Below are 24,444 nucleotides of genomic sequence, written 5' to 3'. Positions count from 1 at the left end.
GAAATCCGCTCGTCTGTATGCTAGTCCGACGGACAAAAACCAACGCTAGGGCAGCTATTGGCTACTGGCTATCAACTTCCTTATTTTAGTCCGGTGTGCGTCATCAGGTACGAATCCGTCGGACTTTTGTGTGATCGTGTGTAGGCAAGTCTGGTCGTTAGAAAGTCTGTTGAAAGTCCACCAAAAGTCCGTTGAAAGTCTGTCGAAAGTCTGTCGGACGGGCTGTCGGACTTTTGTAGCTGAAAAGTCCGACCGTGTGAACGCGGCATTAGATATAGAGCTATGTGACTTAAGGCAGTACTTGTAGAGTTTTATCTAAATCCCAAACATGGATACATTTTTTTTCTGCCTCCAGGGCAAAAAGATAGCATTTCTATAGGATTTGTATTTCTGCCAGTGACCCCATTGGGTAATTTTTCCCTCACTTCCAGTCCCTGTGACACCCACTGACACTGACGACACAAAGACACAGATAGCAATAGAAACATTATCAGCTAACCTATCCTGAATCTACTAAAGCTATGTCTTTATTTTAATCCTTGTCTCCTTTAGAGGAGTTTTCCATCACTTTTTGTCCTGAAAGAACAGGAAAAGAGAAGGAAAACAAAAGAAGTACTTTTTTGGTATTCTGTTCTGTAAACTCCAGTGTTCCAGCACATCTAGATATAATGGGGAATGTGTTCCTCTGCATGGTCCTTGATTTGGAAAGCATATGTATACAGTACTGGCTTTGAATATATTTATTCACATTAATCAGGTCAGTTTTTTGCACCTTTAGAAATGTTCCATTCACATGTCTGGTGGCATCGCTTTTCATTTGGAAGTCAGGAACTTTGCGTGTGTGGGCTCTAGTGTGAAACGCGAGCTCTAAAAGAAACAAAAGTTAATAAGGAGCAAGAACAACTTGACTGTAATTAGTGAAACATTTAGACAATTAACTTTATTATCTGGAATTTGTATCAATAACACGAACAACTGAAATTTCTTTCTAAATGTGCCATGCAGTCCAATAAGTATACATAGTTAGTGGCTGTGTAACCCATGATCCTAGCAAGATTTTTTACTTATTTGTATGTAAATGTAAAAGGAAATGGAATGTTTATTCACTTGCTGACATTGCAATTGTGAGCTTTCTTCTACCAAGCCGTGCTTGAGTCTTTCAACATGGTTTTCTTGGAACCAGTTCTATTTAAATAGGTAACACAGCGGACTGCTTTAAACTATCACAGTTTGATTTAGTTCCAGAGCAGACGTTTAAAGTAAACAGTCATGGAACAGGAACATTCCCACTGAGATTTTACAAAATAAAAACATTCAATTAACTATACTGTCCTCATGATCCACTTTACTTTTTATGTATCCACTACATCTGCTCACTGCTGGAGGTAGCTTATGGTTCTTTGCATGTCCCTCTGATGGCCTCACTCTGAGCGGCCATAGGGTGAGGAATGAAAAATATGTGTACATTCTGCTTCAGCATTCTTAGCTGACATTACACATTGATCCTGAAAATAAGGATAAATAAAATGTAAATGAAAATGCTGGTTATAGAAAACACTTCGAAATGCAGCGTTGGCCCTCGTTTTTTCCATTAAGTACAAATGAACCATGGAAATAGATGTAAATCCAGTGCTTGGTTCACTCACACTGTTCAGGACAGAGTTTAGAATTACACTTTGGAATTTGGATTGTTACATAGTTGCATATAGTTACATAGTAGGTGAGGTCGAAAAAAGACACAAGTCCATCAAGTCCAACCTGTGTGTGATTATATGTCAGTATTACATTGTATATCCCTGTATGTTGCGGTCGTTCAGGGATCGTGAAGAGCAATCATTATAGGGATAAAAGGTAATGGGTATTTCTTAGATGGGCAAAGTTTGCAAAGCATTGTTTTCTTATTTTAACATTTTTTCCCAACTTTAATGATTACCTGTCATATGTTTATTAATGTATAAACAGCATTGTTGAACAGCAGACACTGCAAGGTACCTCCACGCATCTCTTAGATCTCCAAAACATTGCCTCATACAAGGTGGATTGGAGCTATGGAATGTTCTGTTTTTGTCTTTTATGCATTTGCCTTTCCATGTGCTTCTTGCTGTGAAGGCCAGTTATAGGTGGGGGCAGAGTCCATTTGTTTTTTACTGGTGTAAATATGGTCCGGGTACACACTGGGCACCTTTGCTGCCACTGTGCTATTGCTGGGTGTCCAGTGTGCTCCTGTTCCTTTAAGGGGGATTGGGCTGCCTCCAAGCCCACCTGCCCCTCATCTATCCATTGAATGCATGTGCTCCCACTGTGGAGACACTTATAAATTCAGTAGCGTTTAGGACCGCAAGCATACACAGGGTGCCGTGAAGAGGCCTACAGCTTACACATGCATTTGCAAATGCGTGCTAACTAAACCCCTGTTTTTAATGCAGACTGTTGGACAGGTTAATCTGGTTGGTCAGCAGACTGATTGGTGAGTTGACCTATGGAATGTTCTGTTTTTGTCACATACTGTAGGCCTCAGGTTCTCTGAATGAGACCTAAACATAACCCCCATTTGCTCAAACTGCCAACTTAGCGTTTACCCCCAAAAGGAGCCATTTATTTTTAGGTTCCCCTGTTCCTGGTAGTAACAAACCACTAGGCTCTCTGTCACACTGAGTCTGAAAGAAGGGATGTTTATTCGGGCATCATGTCTAGTTGAGTAAGACTACAGCAACAATACCAATAAATGCTGAGTCACTAAATGGGGCTTACAATAACATAACTTACAAACAAAACATCAGATTCATGCATGACTGATACCCAATAACCTGAGGGACAAAGCTTAGACCTCCTAGACCAGTGATGGCGAACCTTGGCACCCCAGATGTTTTGGAACTACATTTCCCATGATGTTCAACTACACTGCAGAGTGCATGAGCATCATGGGAAATGTAGTTCCAAAACATCTGGAGTGCCAAGGTTTGCCATCACTGTTCTAGACCCTGACTTAAAGGGGTTGATTTACTAAAACTGGAGAGTGCAAAATTTTGTGCAGCTCTGTATAGAAACCAATCAGCTTCCAGGTTTTAATTTCAAAGCCTTACTGAACAAGCTGAAGTTAGAAGCCAATTGGCTAAATCAACCCCAAAAGTGTCACCATAACTATGGGAGCTACACACAGGGGCTAAGAAAACTTAACCCCCCCTCCTTACCCTCCTACTGGCAAATGATAAATGTCAGTTGTTGGTTGGCACTGGGGCCCAAAGTCTATGATGGAGCACTCTAACTGAGTTTTTTAATCTAACAAGAAGGGGAAACACTTTCAGAAAGAGGTGGTATTGCTATCCCTTTGAGCAGGAATGTAATTAAGATGGTGACCAAAGGTCTCTGACTAATCTGGAGTCCACCATGAAGATTCCTCCTTCTCCTGGAGTGTCTGGAACAGTGCCACTGGATAGAAGGGGCAGGCAGTCTTTTGAGTGTCCTTGAGGTGATGGTGGCAATCTTAAACACAGTAACAGGAACCTCAGATGAAACAGTGGACATCCTGGATACAGACGCTCTCTCTCTCTCTCTCTCAGCACGAAGAGCCTTGTGATCCCACAGCAACACAGATTTGAACACCAGCACTTAAGCAGTGCCCCACCCAGGCAGGGGAAAGGGTAAACAGTCTTGCACCAACTCAGCAATTCTATGCCCGCTGCCTTGTGGGTCTCTCTGTTTCTGGATATGGTCCTCTGTACTCACACAGAGGCCCCTCTAGCAGCAGCAGTCTCCGGCCAGGTGCCATAATTCAGTCCCCCTGTAGCAGCAGTCAGTGCAGCAACACTCACTCTCTGCAGCATTAGGAGCTTCCCACAGCATAGCAGTCCCTCCTGGCTCTCTAAGTGAGACTCTTCCCAACCCAGCTTTCCAGTTCTCTCCCTCTTCCACAGCTGCAGGGCCTACTTTCAAAGGAATACAGAACCCATCAACCCCTGCATTCACAGCTCCCAGCTCTTTTTTGTCTCCCCTTATCTGGCTGCAGCTGCAGCCAATTATATTTTCGCTCTCTTTACAGTTCAGCAGGGATGGGATTTGACAAACTGCAATTCCTTCCCTCTCTTCCCTCATGGCCGCACACTCTGATTGTGGCAGGGAAGAAGAAATGGCAGTAGCACAGCAGTGTGGGTGGCCCTGTCATTAGCTTAGGGCCCTGTGGCTACACATACAGGCACTCCTGGCTGGGCTACACTTTCATCAGAGCAAGTACAATATAAATAAAGGAATAATCCAAATAAAACTGAGCTAAGTAATCTGTGTAAGGGGTTCTTTAATGTCAGAGCAGTAAGGATGTGGGATTCTCTTCCACAAGCAGTGGTATCAGCAGGGAGCGTCAATAGTTTAAAAAAAACTATAAGATGAGCATCTTAACAACCACAACATACAAGATATATGATTTACAATTGACATAAACACATACAACACACACCCCAGACAGGTTGAACTGGAAGGACTGGTGTCTTTTTTTCAGCCTCACCGACTATGTAACTATGTAACTATATAAACTAACAACATCAATGCTGACAAAAACATGCATCTATGTTGTACATATTCAGTCAAAGGAATAAATAAGGTCTCTGTAATATGCATACACAGAAGGAATGTATTAAACAGACATATGGCAAGATATCAAATTGCTGAAGACAATTGAAATGAGAAAGAAAATCTCAGACCGTTTGCAGGATTAAGTGCAAAGTCTCAAATATAGGGGTATTTTGTACTTACTAGCATGTCCGTTAGACACAACAGATCACAAGTAAGTATGTGGCATTGCAACTTGAGTAACATTGGACCTAAACACATAAGAACCAATGGCTCTAATGGCATGTCTAAGTTTTCTGAAAATGTTTTTTGGGCATCTGTAGATGTAGAATAGTTTCTTATATGGGAGCATCTTATTCTTCTTCGCTTGTTGTAAGGTAGGCACTACAGCTTGAATTCATACCATAGTTATCAGCTTCTTGGCAGTAAATAATACCACAGACAAAAAAACTACGCACATGAATGCTTAATTCATTATATTTAGGAGGACCCAGCAGGCATAGCTGAGGGTCTTGTTGTACCGCGGAACCAAAAACATCATGCAAAAGATTATAATTTGTTTTCAGTAAGCCTGTACATGTGGGCAGGACCAGAGCAGTTGGAAAAAGGAGCCATATTCCCTTGACACATAGGGCATAATTGGTTATAAGACAGGGATCTTTTTACAAAATCAACTCATCATATAATACATGTTTTATGTCTGATTGATAACAAATAATGTTCTGAATAGCATGCTATATTTTTGTACAGGAAGCTGTCAGGCTCTTTCGGGACATCAGCGAAAAGCTGAGCGAAGTAGAAATGCAATGCAAACAATTGCTGAAAACTCAGTGGGATGGATGTAAAGTTTGCCTTGATCGGTCCTGCATAACATTCTATACAAACAGCTGTTCCCAGCAGGGTTTACAGGCATTTATCGTCAAGGTAAAATAGAGTTGTTATTATAGGAACTGTTTATTTAACCATAGCTATTTAAGCACATATGTTAAAGCAGAAATAGTATTAGCTGTAAGCACATACACAGAATATATGCTTATTACTGAGTTTAATCTTTCCTGATGTCAGTTTGTTCAGACACCAGCAATCAGATGAGGAGCAACCAAAACTTTTTTTGGTGTGGATACAGTAAAGAAGGGTTAAAACCCAGCCAGGTTTTCTTTTCTTTGCTGTCTGCATCACATTGGAGAGAATTCTCTTTACTTGCTGTCTTGTGGGCACAACACAAAGTAAGAGGAAATATTCTTTCCGGAACAACTGTCCCCATTGGAAGATTTCCCCTCACCTCTTATTCCAATGAGAACCTTCAAATTCTGGGATTCCAATCACTTTCTATCTTCTGAAAATGGTCACCAGGACAAGTAAAGAGGACGAATCCCAACAGCAGAAATATAGACATGAATAACCCAGTATATGGCTCATTCATTCTCTGTCAAAAATGAAAAAGAAAAACAAGTCTGTGCTACAGACATAGTTCACAGTCTAAGACTGAGGTAAGCCACTGGCTGTATCCTTCTCCTGACAAAAGATAGGAGTTTGGGGCCCAGCAGACAGTGGTAAGTCTAAGTTGCTTGCAGCCAATGATGAAAACACAGTAGGTAAAGCCCAGAATTATTTGCTAAATGTCTGGCAGGTACTGCCGAAACCAGGGCCATGATGGAATAGGACAACCCTCCAACACATAGGCCTCACGAGGCCAGGAGAGCTTGGTAGAAGAAAGCAAAGATTTAATCTGCACAACTGTAGACTCCTCTGCAGGTTTGCTCTGTCTCTTCAACTGAAGCAAGAGGTGAGTCTACCTTGCTTAAATGGTACAGAAGTGCAGTCCAATGATGGTAACATAACCATATCCCCATCCGCCATAGACACAACAGAATCCGGAAGCCGTTCCATAGGTGCAGTGGCACCTTCTCTGGCCTGATCACTTTCCTCCTGGCAGGGTGATAACTCACAGAGTTGAGACAAGCTCCCAGTATCCCGTATCTCCAGCTAAACCACACATGATGAGAAAATTGATGAGAGAGATTAGAAAAATGTAGTTTTCTCTTTAGACAAAATGTCAGAAAAATGCATTCAATCAATTTGAGATTAAATTTTGCCACTCGTCTAGTTGCTATAGATGACTTTGCTTTGAACATTGTTTTGTATATGATAGTGAGTAACTTATCAAAACATTTTTTGGATTTCTTCTATCAATCTATTTTATTTAAACCATGTCTATAGTCCAAGCCTGAGAAAATATTGATGGTTTTGCTGCATGCTTTTAATGTTACAACAAACTAAGGCCAATGTTAACCCTGCATAAAATCTCAGCTTCAGCTCAGTCCCTTCCCGCTAGCTGCACCTCACTGATGTGTTTCACCCAGATTGGACTTCTATGATTATGCCCAGTCTGGGCGAACCATCTCAGAGGGGTATGGCTGGTGGGAGGAGACTGAGTTGAAGGTAGTATTTTGATTATAATATTACGGTTAACATTGACAGAGTGCCGCCTTGGTTTGTCATACCAGTGAACACTGTGAATACAGTGGAAGATTTGTGATTAGTCAGTACCTGTATAATCAGGTTCTTTAAAGCATAGAAGTAATTATTACTACTATACCACTGATGCCCACTAGGGACAGGAATTAAAGCTGGAGAGGAAGGCTAGAAATATGTATATATATGGCTACCGGTGGAGAGTACTGTGCATATGGCTGCTTTGGGTACTAAGAACGCAACTTTACGATCGAGTATATATATATTATTGTGAACATTGCTAGCAAAACAGTGTGGTTGATTTAGTAAAACCGGAGAGTGCAGAATCTGGTACAGCTCTGCATTGAAACCAATCGTCTTCCAGGTTTTATTTTTTCAAAGCTTAATTGAACAAGCTGAAGCTAGAAGCTGATTGGCTACTATGCACAGTTGCCCCAGATTCAGCAGTCTCCAGTTTTAGTAAATTTCCCCTAGTGATACATACGGTATATGACAATTTTAAGGACCACTTTTGACCAGTCAAATCATGTAATTTGAATGGTGAATTTTCTTTGAATAGGACCATGAATTCTTTAACGAATGGCCACCAAGTCTAAATACCGAAAGCACTGAAGTAAAAAACACAGGTGAATATTACATGGCTGCACAACTGAGCCAGGCAGAGGACATGTTTAGCAAGCTCATTTCTGATGTTGGCCTTATCTTTAATCGAAGCACTGTATTCTTCACACACTTCCAGAAGGCATTTGATGAGTCATTTCAGAAACTTTTTCTCTCGGATGTTAAACGCCTAGAGACCACGACTACTGTGCCTGGGAAGGACCCTGTCATCATTTCAGACCATTTTGAACATTGGGAATTTTCGAGCTTGGTTCAAGGTTTATATGAATTTGGACAAACTTTTTTTGAAACCATGAGCGACTTTGTTGTTACGATGTTCAAGAAACTGAACAGTGATTCTGAAGATTTGTATATACCAATGGAAGGTAAAACAAAGTTTATTTATTACTCTTTATTGGATTCATTCAAAATGAAATTTGTACACAATTGTCAGTTAACCAAGAAACCAAATCAGAATATGAATAAATGCTATACGGCGCTCAGTCTAGGGTGGCAAAGTCTGATGGGGTGGGACAGCTGATAGGCTTGGCTTTGGAAATCCTGAGTTCTGATTTAATGCATGGTGTAAGGCCTTCAGTGTCAGCCCTTTTACTAATTGTTTAATCAAGCAAGTTTGCCAGGTATACATTCTCTTCTTGTTCCCAATGAGAGTCTTAATATTTGTCAATAAAGTAATAATATTTTCTTTTCATTTCAAACATTTATGCCATAATTTAATTTGTAAAATTGATTTGTTTGGAACTTTACAATCTCTGCTGCCCACACTAAATAAATCTCATCTCTCCCTCTGCAACTTGTAATGACATGGCGAATCAATGTAAACCGGAAGATTAATCATCCTTTATGCATCAACAAAATAATAATATTCAGCAAATTAGACCAGCAATCATACTAAGCTATGTCTAAATAATCAATATCTACAATTTCTATTTTGTAAATTGCCTTCTCTGGTAGAAAAATTATCATCAAATATAGAGAAAGCTTATACAAAATGAGTTGGTTTAAACATTTTCACAAAGTACCTACAGTTGTGCTTATAAGTTTACATACCCTGGCAGAATTTATGATTTCTTGGCCATTTTTCAGAGAATATGAATCATAACACAAAAACATTTCTTTCACTCATGGTTAGTGTTTGGTTAAGCCATTTATTATCAATCAACTGTGTTTACTCTTTTTAAATAATAATGACAACAGAAACTAAAGTTTACATACCCTGGTGATTTTGGCCTGATAACATGCACACAAGTTGACACAAAAGGGTTTAAATGGCTATTAAAGGCAACCATCCGCACCTGTGATCTGTTTTCTTGTAATTAGTGTGTGTGTATAAAAGGTCAGTGGGTTTCTGGACTCCTGACAGACCCTTGCATCTTTTATCCAGTGCTGCACTGACGTTTCTGGATTCTGAGTCATGGGGAAAGCAAAAGAATTGTCAAAGGATCTGCGGGAAAAAGTAATTTAACTGTATAAAACAGGAAAGGGATATAAAACGATATCCAAGGAATTGAGAATGCCAATCATCAGTGTTCAAACTCTAATCAAGAAGTGGAAAGTTAAGGGTTATTTTGAAACCAAACCTACGGTGAGGTAGATCAACAAAAATTTCTGCCACAACTGTCAGGAAAATTATTCGGGATGCAAAGAAAAAGTATATGTGGGAAAAATTTGCACTACTACTAAATCTAAAAAGCAATGAATCAGCAGCCATCATCAACAGTGTAGTGAACTGTGTAACAACCAAAAAAAATATTGAAATGCAGCGCTAGTGTAAAATTCAAAATCCCCAGAGCAACCCCCAGGGATAAGTATTGGACTGATGGCTGCTCATTAATGAGAAACCAGCATCCTGTGGCTATACCATGAAGTACTGTAAATAAAAAAAAAATCAATATGTAGTGAACACAAAAGAGAAAATGTGATAAACAAATATATAAAGTTTCTGTGGAAGAAAGACCATACCAGCAAACAGTCCGTGATAAAAATTCCAACCAAAACGGTCCTCTATAGAATATTGTATAGTCCCATATGAAGAGATCATTGGAGTGATGCCTCTTCCACAGGTGATAGGTGAAAATGCACAGGCTTCTCCATATATCATTCACAGATTGCATGTACAGTAACAGAAAGATTGGGTACCCTTACCGCAGAGAATGGACACACACGTCGTACGGCGGTGAGTCAGAAATGCAAAGAAAACCCTACAAATAACTTCAGGTGAAAACATGTGGTGTGGCTGTTTCAAGATGCACAATAAGGAGGCACTTGAAGAAAGATGGGCTGCATGGTCGAGTTGCCAGAAAAAAGCCATTACTACGCAAATGCCACAAAGCATCCCGCTTACAATACGCCAAACAGCACAGAGGCAAGCCTCAAACCTTCTGGCACAAAGAAATTTGGAGTGATGAGAACTAAATTGAGCTTTTTGGCCACAACCATAAATGCTACATTTGGAGAGGATTCAACAAGGCCTATGATGAAACGTACACCATTCCTACTGTGAAACAGGGAGGTGGATCGCTTATGTTTTGGGAATGTGTGAGCTACAAAGGCACAGGAAATTTGGTCAAAATTGATGGCAAGATGAATGCAGTAGAAGCAAAAAAATAAAAGGTCCGTGGTCACCAGTGATACACCTCCATCCCTATATACATACGCAAAAAAGAGAGAGTCACCCTGGGATTTTAAATGAGGTGGTCACAGTTAGCCACTGAGTAACAAGAGTAATAGCAGTATAAATGTTTATTAAAATTAATGTACATACATGGATAATATAGCATATTAGCTCAGCCAATGGATTTGCACGTAATGAAGAGAATAAATAAAGTTGATACAAACGTTATATAATGCAGTATATACAAATGCATGCATCAGAAAATCCGACGTGCGTTTCGCGAGATCATTGCTCGCTCATCAGGGGTGGATGCGGATGAGATGTATCTAAATAGACAAAAAGATGTGTCACAGTGCTAAATGTAAGAACAATGGCAGAATGGGCCAGAGCAAAATGGCCCAATACTTACCAATTTGCAGATGAATGCAGTATGTTATCAAAAAATACTGGAGGAACATTTGCATTCATCAGCCAGGAAGCTGCGCATGGGACGTACTTGGACATTCCAACATGACAATGATCCAAAACACAAGGCCAAGTCGACCTGTCATTGGCTACAGCAGAATAAAGTGAATTTTCTGGAGTGGCCCTCTCAGTCTCCTGACCTCAATATCATTGAGCCACTCTGGGGAGATCTTGCAAGACAGCCCAAGAATTTACAGGAACTGGAGGCTTTTTGCCGCATCCACAAATACCACAAAAGACTTCAAGCTGTCACTGATGTTAAAGGGGGCAATACATGGTATTAAGAACTGGGGTATGTAAACTTTTGATCAGGGTCATTTGGCTAGTTCCTGCTGTCATTATGATTTAAAAAGAGTAAACACAGTTAATTGATAGTAAATGGCTTTAGCCAAACACTAACCATGAGTGAAAAAAGTTTTGGTGTTATCGTTCATATTCTCTGAAAAATGGGCAAGAAATCATAAATTCTGCCAAGGTATGTAAACTTATGAGCACAACTGTATGTGCTTTTTAGGACCCCTTTGTTTAAATAAATTATGTTGTGCACAGCGCAGTTATGAATTAAAAACAAATATATATATATTTTAGTAGAAAACAGTAAGATTAAGTTTACGCTTGCCCATTCTCTGAAAAACGATCAATGCTTTTCAGAACGCAGCTAAGCAGCCGCTGTCAGGCTTTCAGGAAGCAATACTGCCTCCGCCTGAATTCCTTATTTTGATGCAAAGCATCATGCCTGTGGCATAACAGCCCCCTCCAGCTGTATTGTAGGCATTAGGTTTGTCGGTTTGGGAGTGGTAAAACCTCAGCTAAGCGGCTTGTTTTTACTGCTGCCCGTGTGAAAGATAAAAAAAAAAAAATTGTTACGATGTGCTTTAACGCATTCTATTTTGTCTTGCAAAAGATTTTTGAATATTTAAAAAAATCAATGTTGCTCATATTAAAGATTGTATTAATTTACAGAGGTTCCTGCTTATTTGAAAACTACACCAGAGAATGCAAAATGCAACAAACTTCAAAATGCTACTGAATGTTCGGTATTTCAAGAAAGGTGTCAGCTATGTTTTGAAACTGTGACAAAAGGTACAAATATGTGTTGTATTTTTCAGTGTAAGCATTATATAAAAAAACATATGCATTCAGAAGTTTGTGCTGATATGATGTGTGTGACTAGCAAGGGAGGTCCAGAAACAATTGTGTACATGTAAGTACATTGTATCTACACATTTTGTGATTCCATTTTGTTTATACACATCACTGATAATCTAAAATTGTGGAAAACTATGGCCATACACCCCACAAATCACAGTGCATTATGAATGTACATTTTGTTATTTGTGTTTTATAAATTATATTTTACTAGTATCAGTATTTAGACAAAAGTACCTGCATGACAGTTAGGAAAAAAAATTCCAGACAGGCCCCCATGCAGCTTCAAAATGTGATATCTACAAAGACATACAGCTGGATTACATTGTATGTACCAGCTAGATATGTGCCGAAACACACAAAAGCACCATTATGGAGAAAGCATGTGACATAAGGTTTCTTTCTGCAGACCTGTTAAACCCTTGAGATACATTTCACCCATTTTCTTTTGTTCAAGTCTGAGATCTGCCTCTTGAACACCGGGTTTCTCCCTTCCACACTGATAACTCAGGGAGCTTCAACCCCTGAACCTCACGTTAATCTTTGTGGGGCTACCTAAGGTTCTGGGCACAGGAACCTAAAGTCTTAAATCACCACGGCACGGCACCAGTGGATGTAAAGATCATCATCTGCACTATAAGAACCCCCTCTGGGACACTGGACAGAATTCAGTCTGGCAAGATTGAGATTACCAGCATCACTACACAGCCCAAAACTCTTCTGATGTCTTTCCTCTTCACCCCTTACACAAGTTCTTCCATCATGAGAACTCTGTGAATAATTAAACAATTGTCCATATGGGGACACCTCTCAAAGAAAGGTGAATACTTTGAGTAAAATAAAGTTTGCATAATCTTCAGTCAAACACTTAATTTCTTCAAAAATTACACAGTTTCAAACAGAGGGTCCCAATATTCACACAATTCAGACAGTCGTCCCTGTAACATCTTTCTCCCAAAAAAGGAGGCAAAGATTTTCCTTCCCTCCCATCTCCAGCAGAGAGCAGTCCCAAAGTGCCCCTGAAAGGGAGAGCACAGCCCAATTCCCTAAGTACTCACAGTATGGATGGAAAACCCATTCCTAACCCTATGGACCCCTTTCATTTGGGGTCCTAAATGGTTGTAAGGCAGCATCCCTTGTCAGTCTTTCTTGTTGGGTGAGGTGAAAGCGTACAAAGAATATTAAGAAGTAACACCACTTTTCAGAGTGCACTGATAGAGCCAGAATGTGGGCCCTGTGTGGCAACCCACTAGAGAGGTGCTACATCCCTCAATAAACAACAGAAACAAATTAATAGAAGATTGAGATTTTTAAGGCACTGTAGATGATACAAAAACCCATATAATAAAATCCATAATATTTTTTCAAAAAGATAAAGAAAAATAATAAAATATCCAATCTTGTTAAAAAAAATCTAAGGGATAAAGAGTTGACCCCTTCATACCTAAGAGGTCACTCTGTCAAAGGAAAAGATCCATAAGCCGCACATCATGAAGCAGATGAATGGCAGCCTCAGTCTGGACTCCAGCCAGGCCATGCCCCCAACATCTGGCTGGAATCCGGGCTGAGGTTGCCATTCATCTCACTTCATGCACATGGATCTGCTTCATGATGTGCGGCTTATGGACCTTTTTCTATAACATTGCTGCAGCTTGGAGCTAGGATGAGCTCCCTGACCCTTCCTGCAATCACAGCAGTCTAGTTGGACTTCACCACTCTACCTGAGCGGTACCTAAATTTGGTCTTTTTGGGTCACAAGAGGTCACTCTACTATTGAAACATAGATAAGGTTGTGTAGTTTATTCCTTTTCTTTTTGAATAAATATTATGGATTTTTTATATGTGTTTTTTATTATCTATAGTGCCTTTAAATTCAAAGGTTTCTATTAATTTGTTTCTGTTGTCGACTGACAAGGGATGCTGCCTAACAACCATTTAGAGCAGTGTTTCTCAACTACAGTCCTCAAGGCACCCCAATAGGTCATGTTTTCAGGCTTTCTATTATTTTGCACAGGTGATCTGATCAGTTTCACTGCCTTAGTAATTACCACAGGGAAATCCAAAAAACATGACCTGTTGGGGCGCCTTGAGGACTGGAGTTGAGAAACACTGATTTAGAACACCACATTAAAGGGCCCTATACTCACCTACAACAGGACTCCTGTTTCTGCTAAAGATCTAAAGGGGTGGATTTACTAAAGGCAAATAGACTGTGCACTTTGCTCCAGAGCTTAATAAATGAGGGGAAGCTCTGCTGACTTTAATCATTCAATCATGTGCAAGCAAAAATTATGTGTTTTTATATTTTCCTGGCATGTGATTGGGTATTCTTTGCAAAGTGGAGCATCATCAAATTTACTAAGCTCTGGAGCAACTGCACTTGAAAAGTGCACAGTCTATTTACCTTTAGTAAATCCACCCCATAGTCTCTTGGAGCATTTTTTTTTGCAAAAAAGGTCAACTAAAAACTAAAAAAAAGAGGCACATACATATGGATTCTCATCATGTAAAAAACTTGTTAAAATACGTTTTTATTTTTTGGAGCCACATAATAACAGTTTTTTTTGTGACATTTTCTTCTGCTATGTCTCCCTCATTGTTGTTTCATTGGAAAACAAGACTGTCCCATTGTGATAGAACTACACTTGAAGTCTGAGTCAGCACTGAAGTTGGTAAATGTATCCTCACAGCAATATGATGATGTTGTACAGCTTTCACAGCAGTACACTGATGACATGTTTAACATAGTAAGCCAAATGAAAGAAGAATATGGATGGGTGGCTGAACATACCAACACAACTTCGGGGACAAAGACATTGTTCAGCATAGAAAAGGTAAATCCTACAAAATCTAATCAAACATGAGCAAATGCTACTTAAGTTAAAAACACATCCAACTGTTTTTTATGGCACCGTTTTTTGGAATTTGAATTAAAAAAAATCCTTTAAGCAGATCTAAATCCAATCACTATGCTCCCATAAAAGCTTTAGTATGTTAAAGTGTTACTAAACCCACAACAGTAAAATCGGTCTGTATATGCGGGAAAAGCATGCTTGTTATACTCACCATGAAACCTAAGGGGTTATTCCACTGTATTGTGTAAAAAGGCTGCTTGATCTTGTATGCACAGATCCTTTTTCCACTGACTCTAAAACATGTCCGGATAAGACAGCCTTTGGAGTTAAGCTGCACATGCTCAGTTTGGTGTGTATTGTAGTTTTTTCTTTTTCTTGGGAGGGTGCACGTGACCAGCACAGGGCCAATCGGCTCTGTCCACACAGAGGGTCAGGGGTCCTGCATCCTGATAGGGCAGCTCAATGCAGTATGAAAACTCCTCCTACAAGCTTTACCTACACACTGATAGAAATCACAAGATTGCTATATACTGCTGATGAGAAAAGGAATTTATCAGTTCATATTTAATAAAATAATTGCATTTCCATGTTTTGTGTACTGTGGGAGACCAGATATAGTGAATGCAGAGCCCTGGGTTTAGTAACAATTTAATGTAATGTCAAAAGTAATTTTCAATCTATTTCAGCTTTCATTAAAGAATACTTGGTGTCGCCGCCATTAATGTCCTTGTTTATCATTTTCCTGTTATGGGGTGATAATTGTGTCCCATTTGTGCTTCTGTATCTTCACCCTGCCACACTTGCTCCTGATGGAGACTACTTTACATGTAAATGGGATGACACATTGGGCAGGCATGTTTGGTCATTGTCTCCATCAGGAAACCAATTCAGAGCAATGATTTTCAGCCAATGCTAGATTGCATGGATGTGAACAGTAAGTGGCTACAATGAGGCTGCAGAAGATGCTAAATAATGTAAAACAAATTAGCTGCTCTTTATCGGCATAGTTTTTGTGCATTGCTTTATGTAATGAGAGGCATAATTATTCTTCTCATCTATTACCTTTGTACAGTAGAAAATCTACATATGAACCCTTGGCTGACAACCCATTAGTTTCTAGACTGTTTAGGACAGCTTGTAACTCCATAGATAGGGTTGGTAAAAAGTGATCCTCACACATCAAATGATTGCCAGAGTTCTCCTGCAACAGAGGGAGCTGTCAGGCTGGAGCAAACTATCTCAGTGCTCAATAGTGTATAAAAGCAAACAGGCGCTGGGGGAGACTTCGAGAGTAAAACTTAAAAAAAAATATCTTTTTTGTTTTTTCAATGTTTTTTTTTTATCTGTTGCAAATTTTGCAAATTTCTCTTTTATATTTATTATATAATATATTTTATTATATTTATTTTTATGATTGTCCTAAGGTTGCATATGATATACAGCTGTAATAGCAGTTTTTTTCACAGGGACTTCCTTTACTGCCTTTAATTGCAGGCAGCCCTAGACCTACACTTACCATGAACACTAAAGACTCGTACACACGATTGGATTTTCCGAGGGGAAATGTGTGATGACAGGCTGTTGGTGGAAAATCCGAGCGTGTCTATGCTCCATCGGACAATTGTTGGCCAACTTTCTGTGGACAAATGTTGTATGGCAGGTTTATAAATTTTCCGAGGACAAATGTCTGTTGTCGGATTTTCCGAGCGTGTGTACACAAGTTCGTCGGACAAAAGTTCAAAGTACAAACACGCATGCTCAGAAGCAAGGATGAGCCAGAAGCGGTCGGTCTTGTAAACTAGCGTTCGTAATGGAGAATTAACATTCGTGGCGTGGCAAATTATGAGATCTCCAAATGCAGCGCACATTCTCTCCTTATTTAATGGGATAATAATGAAGCTGCTTTGCTGGTGATACTGATGGAGTTATTGCAAACAAATTTTCAAAGGCTTTTTTTTTCTAGTGGTACCAAGAATAATATTATTATGCTTTTTTTTTTTTATTTGGTATTGAGTTACCACCATTATCCCGTAGTTTTTAGGATCAAAGATACAACTATGTTGGTGTCCCTTGTTAATTTTACATTGTATTTTTTAAAATGTAACTGCCTACTCCCAAAATGTCATTTGAAGTAAAACACATAGCCAAGTATTATTCTACACAATTTTTTTTACTGTGCATTAAAAAAAGAAAAGAAAATTAGACATGCTATCTGCCAATAGAACTTGACCAAAAAGTGCATTCTATGCATCTAAAAATATAGAAAATATACCAAATCAAATCATTATTCAACCAAAAAAATAATGTCAAAGCAATAACTCCAAGGCCAATAATAAATAACACGTTATCTCCTCCGATTCCGCAACATGTCTGGTTGACGAACGGCCATTCAAAAACAAACTGAAAAGCACAAAATGAAAAGTGCGAAATGAAAAGTGCGAAATGCAAAGTGCGAAATGAAAAGTGCGAAATGAAAAGTGCAAAATGAAAAGTGCGAATCAACACTCACCAAATTTCTACTAACACGAAATTAGCAGAAGGAGCCCAAAGGGTGGCGCTAAAGAGCTGAAAAACCACGTAGTACGTCATTACATTTGGAATTGTTGGCCGACAATTGTGTGGCCGTGTGTATGCAAGACAACGTACTTCGGACAAAATTCCACAGTTTTGTAGGCCAACAATCCAATCGTGTATACGAGGCTTTAAGCTATACTTGAGCTGAGCGTTTTCAGGCATTTTTTCAAGTGTTTTTTTCAGGCGTTTTGAGGGTTTCTTTTTTAGCAGATTTGCAAATATTATAAGCATTTTTATAGGCATTTTTCATTTAGGCGTTTTTGCTGTGCCCAATAAAAACCTGTGTAAGGTGTGTAGTGATGCTAGAAAAGGGGGACAGAGCTGCTGTTTGAGCTAAAAATGCCTGAAAAAAAAAGGAAAATTTCTCACTATTCAGGCATATTCCATTGAGGTCTATGGGGACGAAAACGCTCAAATCTGCCTTGAAAGTAGCTCATGTACTTTTTTGAGTGAGGGTCATTTTGCTACAGGCCACAAAACGCTCAAATGTGAACAGGGGTCATTGAAATGAATGGGATGTTACCAATGTAGGTAATATTATACTGTAGGTACTGAAATTCAAGAACAGTGCTGCACTAGGTCAGTCCACATGCCATCCATTGTCACTGACAATTGCACACACATGTGGTAATAGATGACACTGGGTAGTGCGTGCAGCTTTTTTATTCACAAACTTGGCATAACAGGATACAACAGAATTAAAGGTCTCTCTAAGGCACCTTTCACGCATACAGACCGTTTGCCCATTTTTCATCTATCCCTTGAAGGATAAAAAACGGACATCAATGCATCTCTATGAAAAAACGGATATAAATAGATGATCATCTATTTACATCTGTTTACATCCGCTTCCGTCAACATCTGTTTTTTTTAATGGATCAATGCCCTATTTTTCTTCCGTTAGAGAAAAAACGGATTGGACGAAAAACAAATGTAAATGGACAAAAAGTCAGTTTTTGCATGAGAAATGGCTTCAGGACTCAAGTGGTTAAGGACTCTAGCTGGCAGATGTAAAAAAACTGACGTAAAGATGAAAAACTGATGATAAACCGATGTAAACTTCATGCGTTTTTTCTTTGAAAAAAAGTGACTGAACTGATGAAACGAATGGTCCGTATGTGTGAAAGGGGCCTAATGTATTTTGTGCACACAGGTGCTTAATCGCAGAGTGGTATCTAGACATTCAAACTCGCTTCTTAAAACATTATGCCCCTTCTATCGCCCTGCATTTAGCCCCCCGTTCACATCGCCAAATCACATGTCAAATCGCGGCGATGTGAACAGGGGACTAAATGCAGGGAGATAGAAGGGGCATAATGTTTTAAGAAGCGAGTTGACATGTGATTTGACATGTCAAATCACATGTCAAGCCACAGTCTATTGCCGGCATTGGCACTGTCCCAATCGGTGCGACGCCGAATTTGTGGCACCGATTTGCAAAAGTAGTTCCTGCACTGCTTTTGGCGACTTCGGGGGGGGGGCGATTTCAATAGACATCAGTGCATGAACCAGCATAGATGTCTTTGAAATCACCCCTGAACTCACGCTGAAATGTGGGTTTTAAATCTTGCGAGTTCATCTGAACTCACACGATTTCAAACCCGCGTTCAGTGTGAACGAGGGCTTAATTAAAGTTCTGCTGTTGAAAGTTAAGCCACCCCTGATAATAATATCATATAAAAAGCATATGAATAAACAACTATATAAACTCATTTAAAACATACATAGGTCACATACAGCGGACTATTGTAAATAGTAGAGCATGCAATATTGAAAGAATGTTTGCATAAAAAATATATATAAAGATAATTTAGGGAGATTATATGAGTAGGATGTTTTGTAATCCAGCGCCAGACTTCATGTAAGGACTCTCAGCTTTGTCAGCCCATAGAAGAAAGCTCTGCCATTTATTGAATTTTCACACTTTACTTTATTGCTGCATTTTTTAAGTTATATTGACAAAATCTTCTCTTCTTTTTGTAGGTGTCCTCTAGTCCAAGTACAAAAGACCAGAATGTGTATGACACAGTTGTTGAAGTGAAAATCTTTGCTTCCCCAAATGTTGTGATCAGGCTTCCAGCCAATGTGGATATTGATAGCCAGGAATTCATACCTTATGTTGCAAAGCAAGCATTAGAACATTACAAACACAATTTTTAAAAGCTAAAATAATCATCTGTAAATATTTCAGACTTTGTTGCATGGAATGTTTTGCAACATTTCCGAAAGAAATATTTTTTCATGATTTGTTGCCCTTTTATTCTGTAGTAGCTTTTCACTCCAGAATTTCTATTGTTTTTGTTTAAACTAATGCAGTGTTGTGCTGTTTGTTGTATTGGAGGCTGAAGTATATGTTTGCATTCATCCTCAGATCCTATTTTATGGGTCGGTTTACACCACAATTTTTGCATTCTGCTTACTTTCTGGATGCATTTCTGCATGCGCTTCCAGTGTGCTTTTGAATAATTTTGCTGCGTTCAACTTTTGTTAACTACACTGGAACATACTGCACTGGTGTGAACTAGGGCCATTGGAGTATGTGGAAAGCACCGCGCATGTGTTTTTTTTATGCTGATTAAAAACGCATTGGACTGCATCTGGTATGAACCAGCCCATAAACAACCAGAAATCAAATATGTGGCAGATAAAAGTGGACTGGATAACAAAACAAATTAGCGTGACATTTTGCAACTGGTTGGACTTCTTCATTGCCTGTTGTAATATATCATTTTTACACAATGAAATTGTAGGACACGGGTAAAAACTCTCAAACTGCAATGTCTGTTCTAAACAAACCTACGGTATGCTTTTAGATTCTAGATCCTGATTTACAGATATATATACAATATATTTATATTTAAATGAGTAAATAGGTATGATCCAAAAAAGCATAGTGACATTTGCAGTTGTGATAAGAACCAAATGTACACATAACATGTGGTTGAAAGCAAAAATACCCCAAACAGTAGAAAAGTATTCACCAAAATGATGACAATAGCATTGCATTTGCTTGCACATGGCACATACGGCCCAACAGTTCAGAAGTCTATAACTGAGCTTTTTGAAAAATTTTGAAGAAAAATTACATCTATTCATAATGCTTGGTAATACTTGCTGGCTTTATCAATGACAGACAGAGGTATGCAGGGCAATTCAGTAACACAGAATGCCTTCAGTTGCCATTGTGCTGTGCTGGGCTTCTGGTGTGCCCTGCGCCTTAGAGGCCTTGATGAGGCTTCTATGTATGTTTAACAATTTGCATTAAAACAGAAGTTGCGCAATATTTGTTACATAGTGACATAGTAGGTAAGGTTGAATAAAGACAATAGTCCATCCAGTTCAACCTGTGTAGGTGTATGTGTGTCAGTGTCTATAATTATTTCCCATATCCCTGTATGTTGTGTTCTTTAACCACTTGCCGACCAGCTCACATACATTTACTGCGGCATGTTGGCTCTCCTGCGCGAACCAACGTACCTATTCGACGGTCCATGCAAGGAGGATAGCGGGCACGAGCGCGCCACCGCGTGCCGTGGGATCGTGCCCATGGGTCCCGCTGACCCGATGTCCACCGGCAGTCCACGATCGTTGTGTACAGAGGCATAACAAGGAACTGCTTATGTGCCAGTGTGATTTTTACATTGATTGGTGTAAGAAAGAAAGAAAGCAAAAAAAAATGTTTTTTTTCAAAATTGTCGGTCTTTTTTTGTTTATAGCGCAAATAAAACTGCAGAGGTAATCAAATACCACCAAAAGAAAGCTCTATTTGTGGGGAAAAAAGGACGTCAATTTTGTTTGGGTACAGAGTCGCACGACCGCGCAATTGTCAGTTAAGGCGACGCAGTGCCGTATCGCAAAAAATGGCCTGGTCATTAAGGGGGCAAATCCTTCCGGAGCTGAAGTGGTTAAGATGCACATCCGAGAGTCTTTTAAAAATATTCATACTGCCCGCTGCCACCACCAATTGTGGAAGAGAGTTCCACAGCCTTATTTCCTTGACAGTGAAAAAACCCCTGCGCCAGGGTTTTTGTGTGTTTTTGTGTGTTTTTGTGGCCCCGTGCCCTCTTACACTCCCTGAGACTGAATAGTTTTTTTCTTTTGCTGGGATCACGATTGAGATATTTGTAAATCTCTATCATGTCACCTCTCAAGCGTTGCTTCTCCTGCGAGAATAAATTTAGTGCTTGTAGTCGTTCCTCGTAATTTAGGTCGTCCAGGCCACTTATTAATTTTGTTGCCCTTCTTTGGACTCTCTCCAGTTCCAGCACATCCCTTCTGAGGACTGGTGACCAGAACTGGATGGAATACTCCAGATGTGGCTGGACCAGAGTTTTATAAAGTGGCAGAATTATAGTTTTACCCTTGTAGTAGATCCCCTTTACTAATATTCTGACGGCTTTGTTAGCTGCAGCTTGACATTGCATGCTATTGCTCTGCCTCACCTTCCTCCCCTGACTGCACGTCCCTGATGCAGAGCCTCACCTGCCATGGACATAAAAAAAAATGATCAACTTCGAGGGTCATAGCTCGGAGACCTGGGTGTTCTACCCCACCACTGGTCAAAATTTGGTGCTCCTATTATCTATGGTTCTGGAGATATGGGGCTCCTTGCACAGTCTGTCAGAAGCTACATACAGAGCAGTCAGTTTAAATACAAGCTGGCACACTCTGTTTGCAGCAGACTGAGAGGCTGAGCTCACAGTGTCTCTCCTCACTTCTTGTCAGAGGTACTGAGCTCAATGGACAGCTTGGAGTCTTGGACCAATGGTAAAGTACCATTGGCCCAAGACGCCAAATAAAAATGCTGCAGTGGAGGCACGCCTCTCACTGAAGTGTCATAGAAGGGGGCATGTGTCTAAAAGACACATGTTCCTTTCAGCCCTCTTAACAGCTTGCCGACCGCGCTATAGCGGAATGATGGCTACAGTGTGGCTCGATAACTCTGGGAGGGCGTACATTGACATCCTCCCAGAATCCCGCTCTCGCGCGCCCTCTGGGGCGCACACCTGGGAATATCCGTGACCGCCAGGTCCAGAGGCCAGCTCAGCGTCCGTTTACCACGTGATCACTCCATCAAATGACGGAGCGATCACTTGTAAACAAACCGCCGTCACGTCCGGTTCCTCTCTCCCCTCTCTGTACCGATCGGTACAGTGTGAGGGTAGAGGGGAGAGATCGGTGGCAGCAGTGCTGTGGGCTGGATCTGTAGTGCCCACAGCGCTGATATGTGCCCATTCCAGCCATCCATCCATACTCAGCCATCCATGATCAGCATACTCATCCATTCATCCATGCTCACCCATCCATACTCAGCATACTCATCCATCCATCCATGCTGAGCCATCTATGCTCAGCATACCCATCCATACTCAACATACTCATCCATCCATCCATGCTCACCCATCCATACTCGGCATACGCATCCATCCATCCATGCTCAGCCATCCATACTCAGCATACTCAGCCATCCATGCTCAGCATACCCATCCATACTCAGCATACTCATCCATCCTTCCATGCTCACCCATACATACTCAGCATACTCATCCATCCATCCATGCTCACCCATCCATACTCAGCATACTCATCCATCCATCTATGCTCAGCCATCCATACTCAGCATACTCATCCATCCATGCATGCTCAGCCATCCATACTCTGCATACTCAGCCATCCATCCATGCTCAGCCATCCATACTCATCGATACTCAGCATACTCATCCATCCATCCATTCATGCTCAGCCATCCATACTCAGCATACTCATCAATCCATCCATGCTCAGCCATCCATACTCAGCATACTCAGCCATCCATACTCAGCATACTCATCCATCCATCCATGCTCAGCCATCCATACTCAGCATACTCATCCATCCATCCATGCTCAGCCATCCATACTCAGCATACTCATCCATCCATCCATGCTAAGCCATCCATACTCAGCATACTCATCCATCCATCCATTCTCAGTCATCCATCTATCCTCAGCAATACTCATCCATCCATCCATGCTCAGCCATCCCATCCACCCCACCCAGGGCCGTACCCAGCCATACCCAGCAATACCCATCAATACTCAGCCGTACCCAGCCGTACTCAGCCGTACCCAGCCGTACTCAGCCATACCCAGCCGTACCCAGCCATACTCAGTCGTACCCAGCCATACTCAGCCATACTCAGCCGTACCCAGCTATACTCAGTCGTACCCAGCTATACTCAGTCGTACCCAGCCATACTCAGTCGTACCCAGCCATACTCAGCTGTACCCAGCCATACTCAGCCGTACCCAGCCATCCCATCCATACCCAGCCATACTCAGCCGTACCCAGCCATACTCAGCCGTACCCAACAATCCCATCTATACCCAGCCGTACCCATCCGTACTCAGCTGTACCCGGCCATGCTCAGTCATCCCATCCATACTCAGCCATCCCCATCCACAGCTCATCCATCTCCATTCATGTTCATCCATGCCACATCAGTTCTCATCCATGCCACATCCATGCCACTACAGTGCCTCACAAAAGTGTAAAAGGTAGTCAAATTAGATTTGAAACTTATGCCCCTAGAACACCTGATGGTGCTCCCTGCATGTTGGGCCTCTCTATGTGGCCATGCTGTGGAAAAGTCTCCCGCATGTGGTTTTGCCGTACTCAGGAGGAGTAGGAGGATCTATTTTGGGGTGTAATTTTTGGTATGTACATGCTATGAGTTAGAAACATCGTGTAAATGGACAATATTGTGTAAAAAAAAAAAAGTGTTTTCATTTTCTTTACACATTTTCCAAAAACTTGTAGAAAAAAATGACATGTTCAAAAGACTCATTATGCCTCATAGATTATATTGAGGTGTTTTCTTTCCAAAATGGGGTCATTTTTGGGGCGTTTCCATTGCCCTGGTTCTCCAGGGCCTTCAAAAGTGCAAGAGGTAGTCAAGAAATAATATGTGTAATTTATGCTCCAAGAACGCCTGATGGCACTCCCTGCATGTTGGGCCTCTGTATGTGGCCACGCTGTGTAAAAGTCTCACACTGTCGTATCGCCATACTCAGGAGGAGGAGTAGAATTTGTTTTGGGGTGTAATTTTTTGCTATGCATATGCTGTGTGTGAGAAATAACCTGCTATAA

At 40.6% G+C, this 24,444-nt stretch overlaps 1 protein-coding gene across 1 annotated transcript in view; it reads left to right on the top strand.

Annotated features, from left to right (window-relative positions):
• The window catches only part of CLUL1 (clusterin like 1), a 38,100-nt gene extending 17,441 nt beyond the window's left edge, over positions 1–20,659 (top strand). The window contains exons 4-8 of the mRNA XM_073631438.1: positions 5,314–5,487; positions 7,598–8,024; positions 11,702–11,821; positions 14,507–14,721; positions 19,300–20,659. Coding sequence (XP_073487539.1) covers positions 5,314–5,487; positions 7,598–8,024; positions 11,702–11,821; positions 14,507–14,721; positions 19,300–19,476 — 1,113 coding nt within the window. The 3' untranslated portion in view covers positions 19,477–20,659. The remainder of the gene's footprint in view (positions 1–5,313; positions 5,488–7,597; positions 8,025–11,701; positions 11,822–14,506; positions 14,722–19,299) is intronic.
• Positions 20,660–24,444: the final 3,785 nt, after the last annotated feature.

Source organism: Aquarana catesbeiana, linkage group LG05 (genome assembly GCF_042186555.1).
Source record: "Aquarana catesbeiana isolate 2022-GZ linkage group LG05, ASM4218655v1, whole genome shotgun sequence".
NCBI lineage: Eukaryota > Metazoa > Chordata > Amphibia > Anura > Ranidae > Aquarana > Aquarana catesbeiana.
Note: the sequence above shows the minus strand (reverse complement) of the source record. Positions and strands in the feature narration are given on the sequence as shown.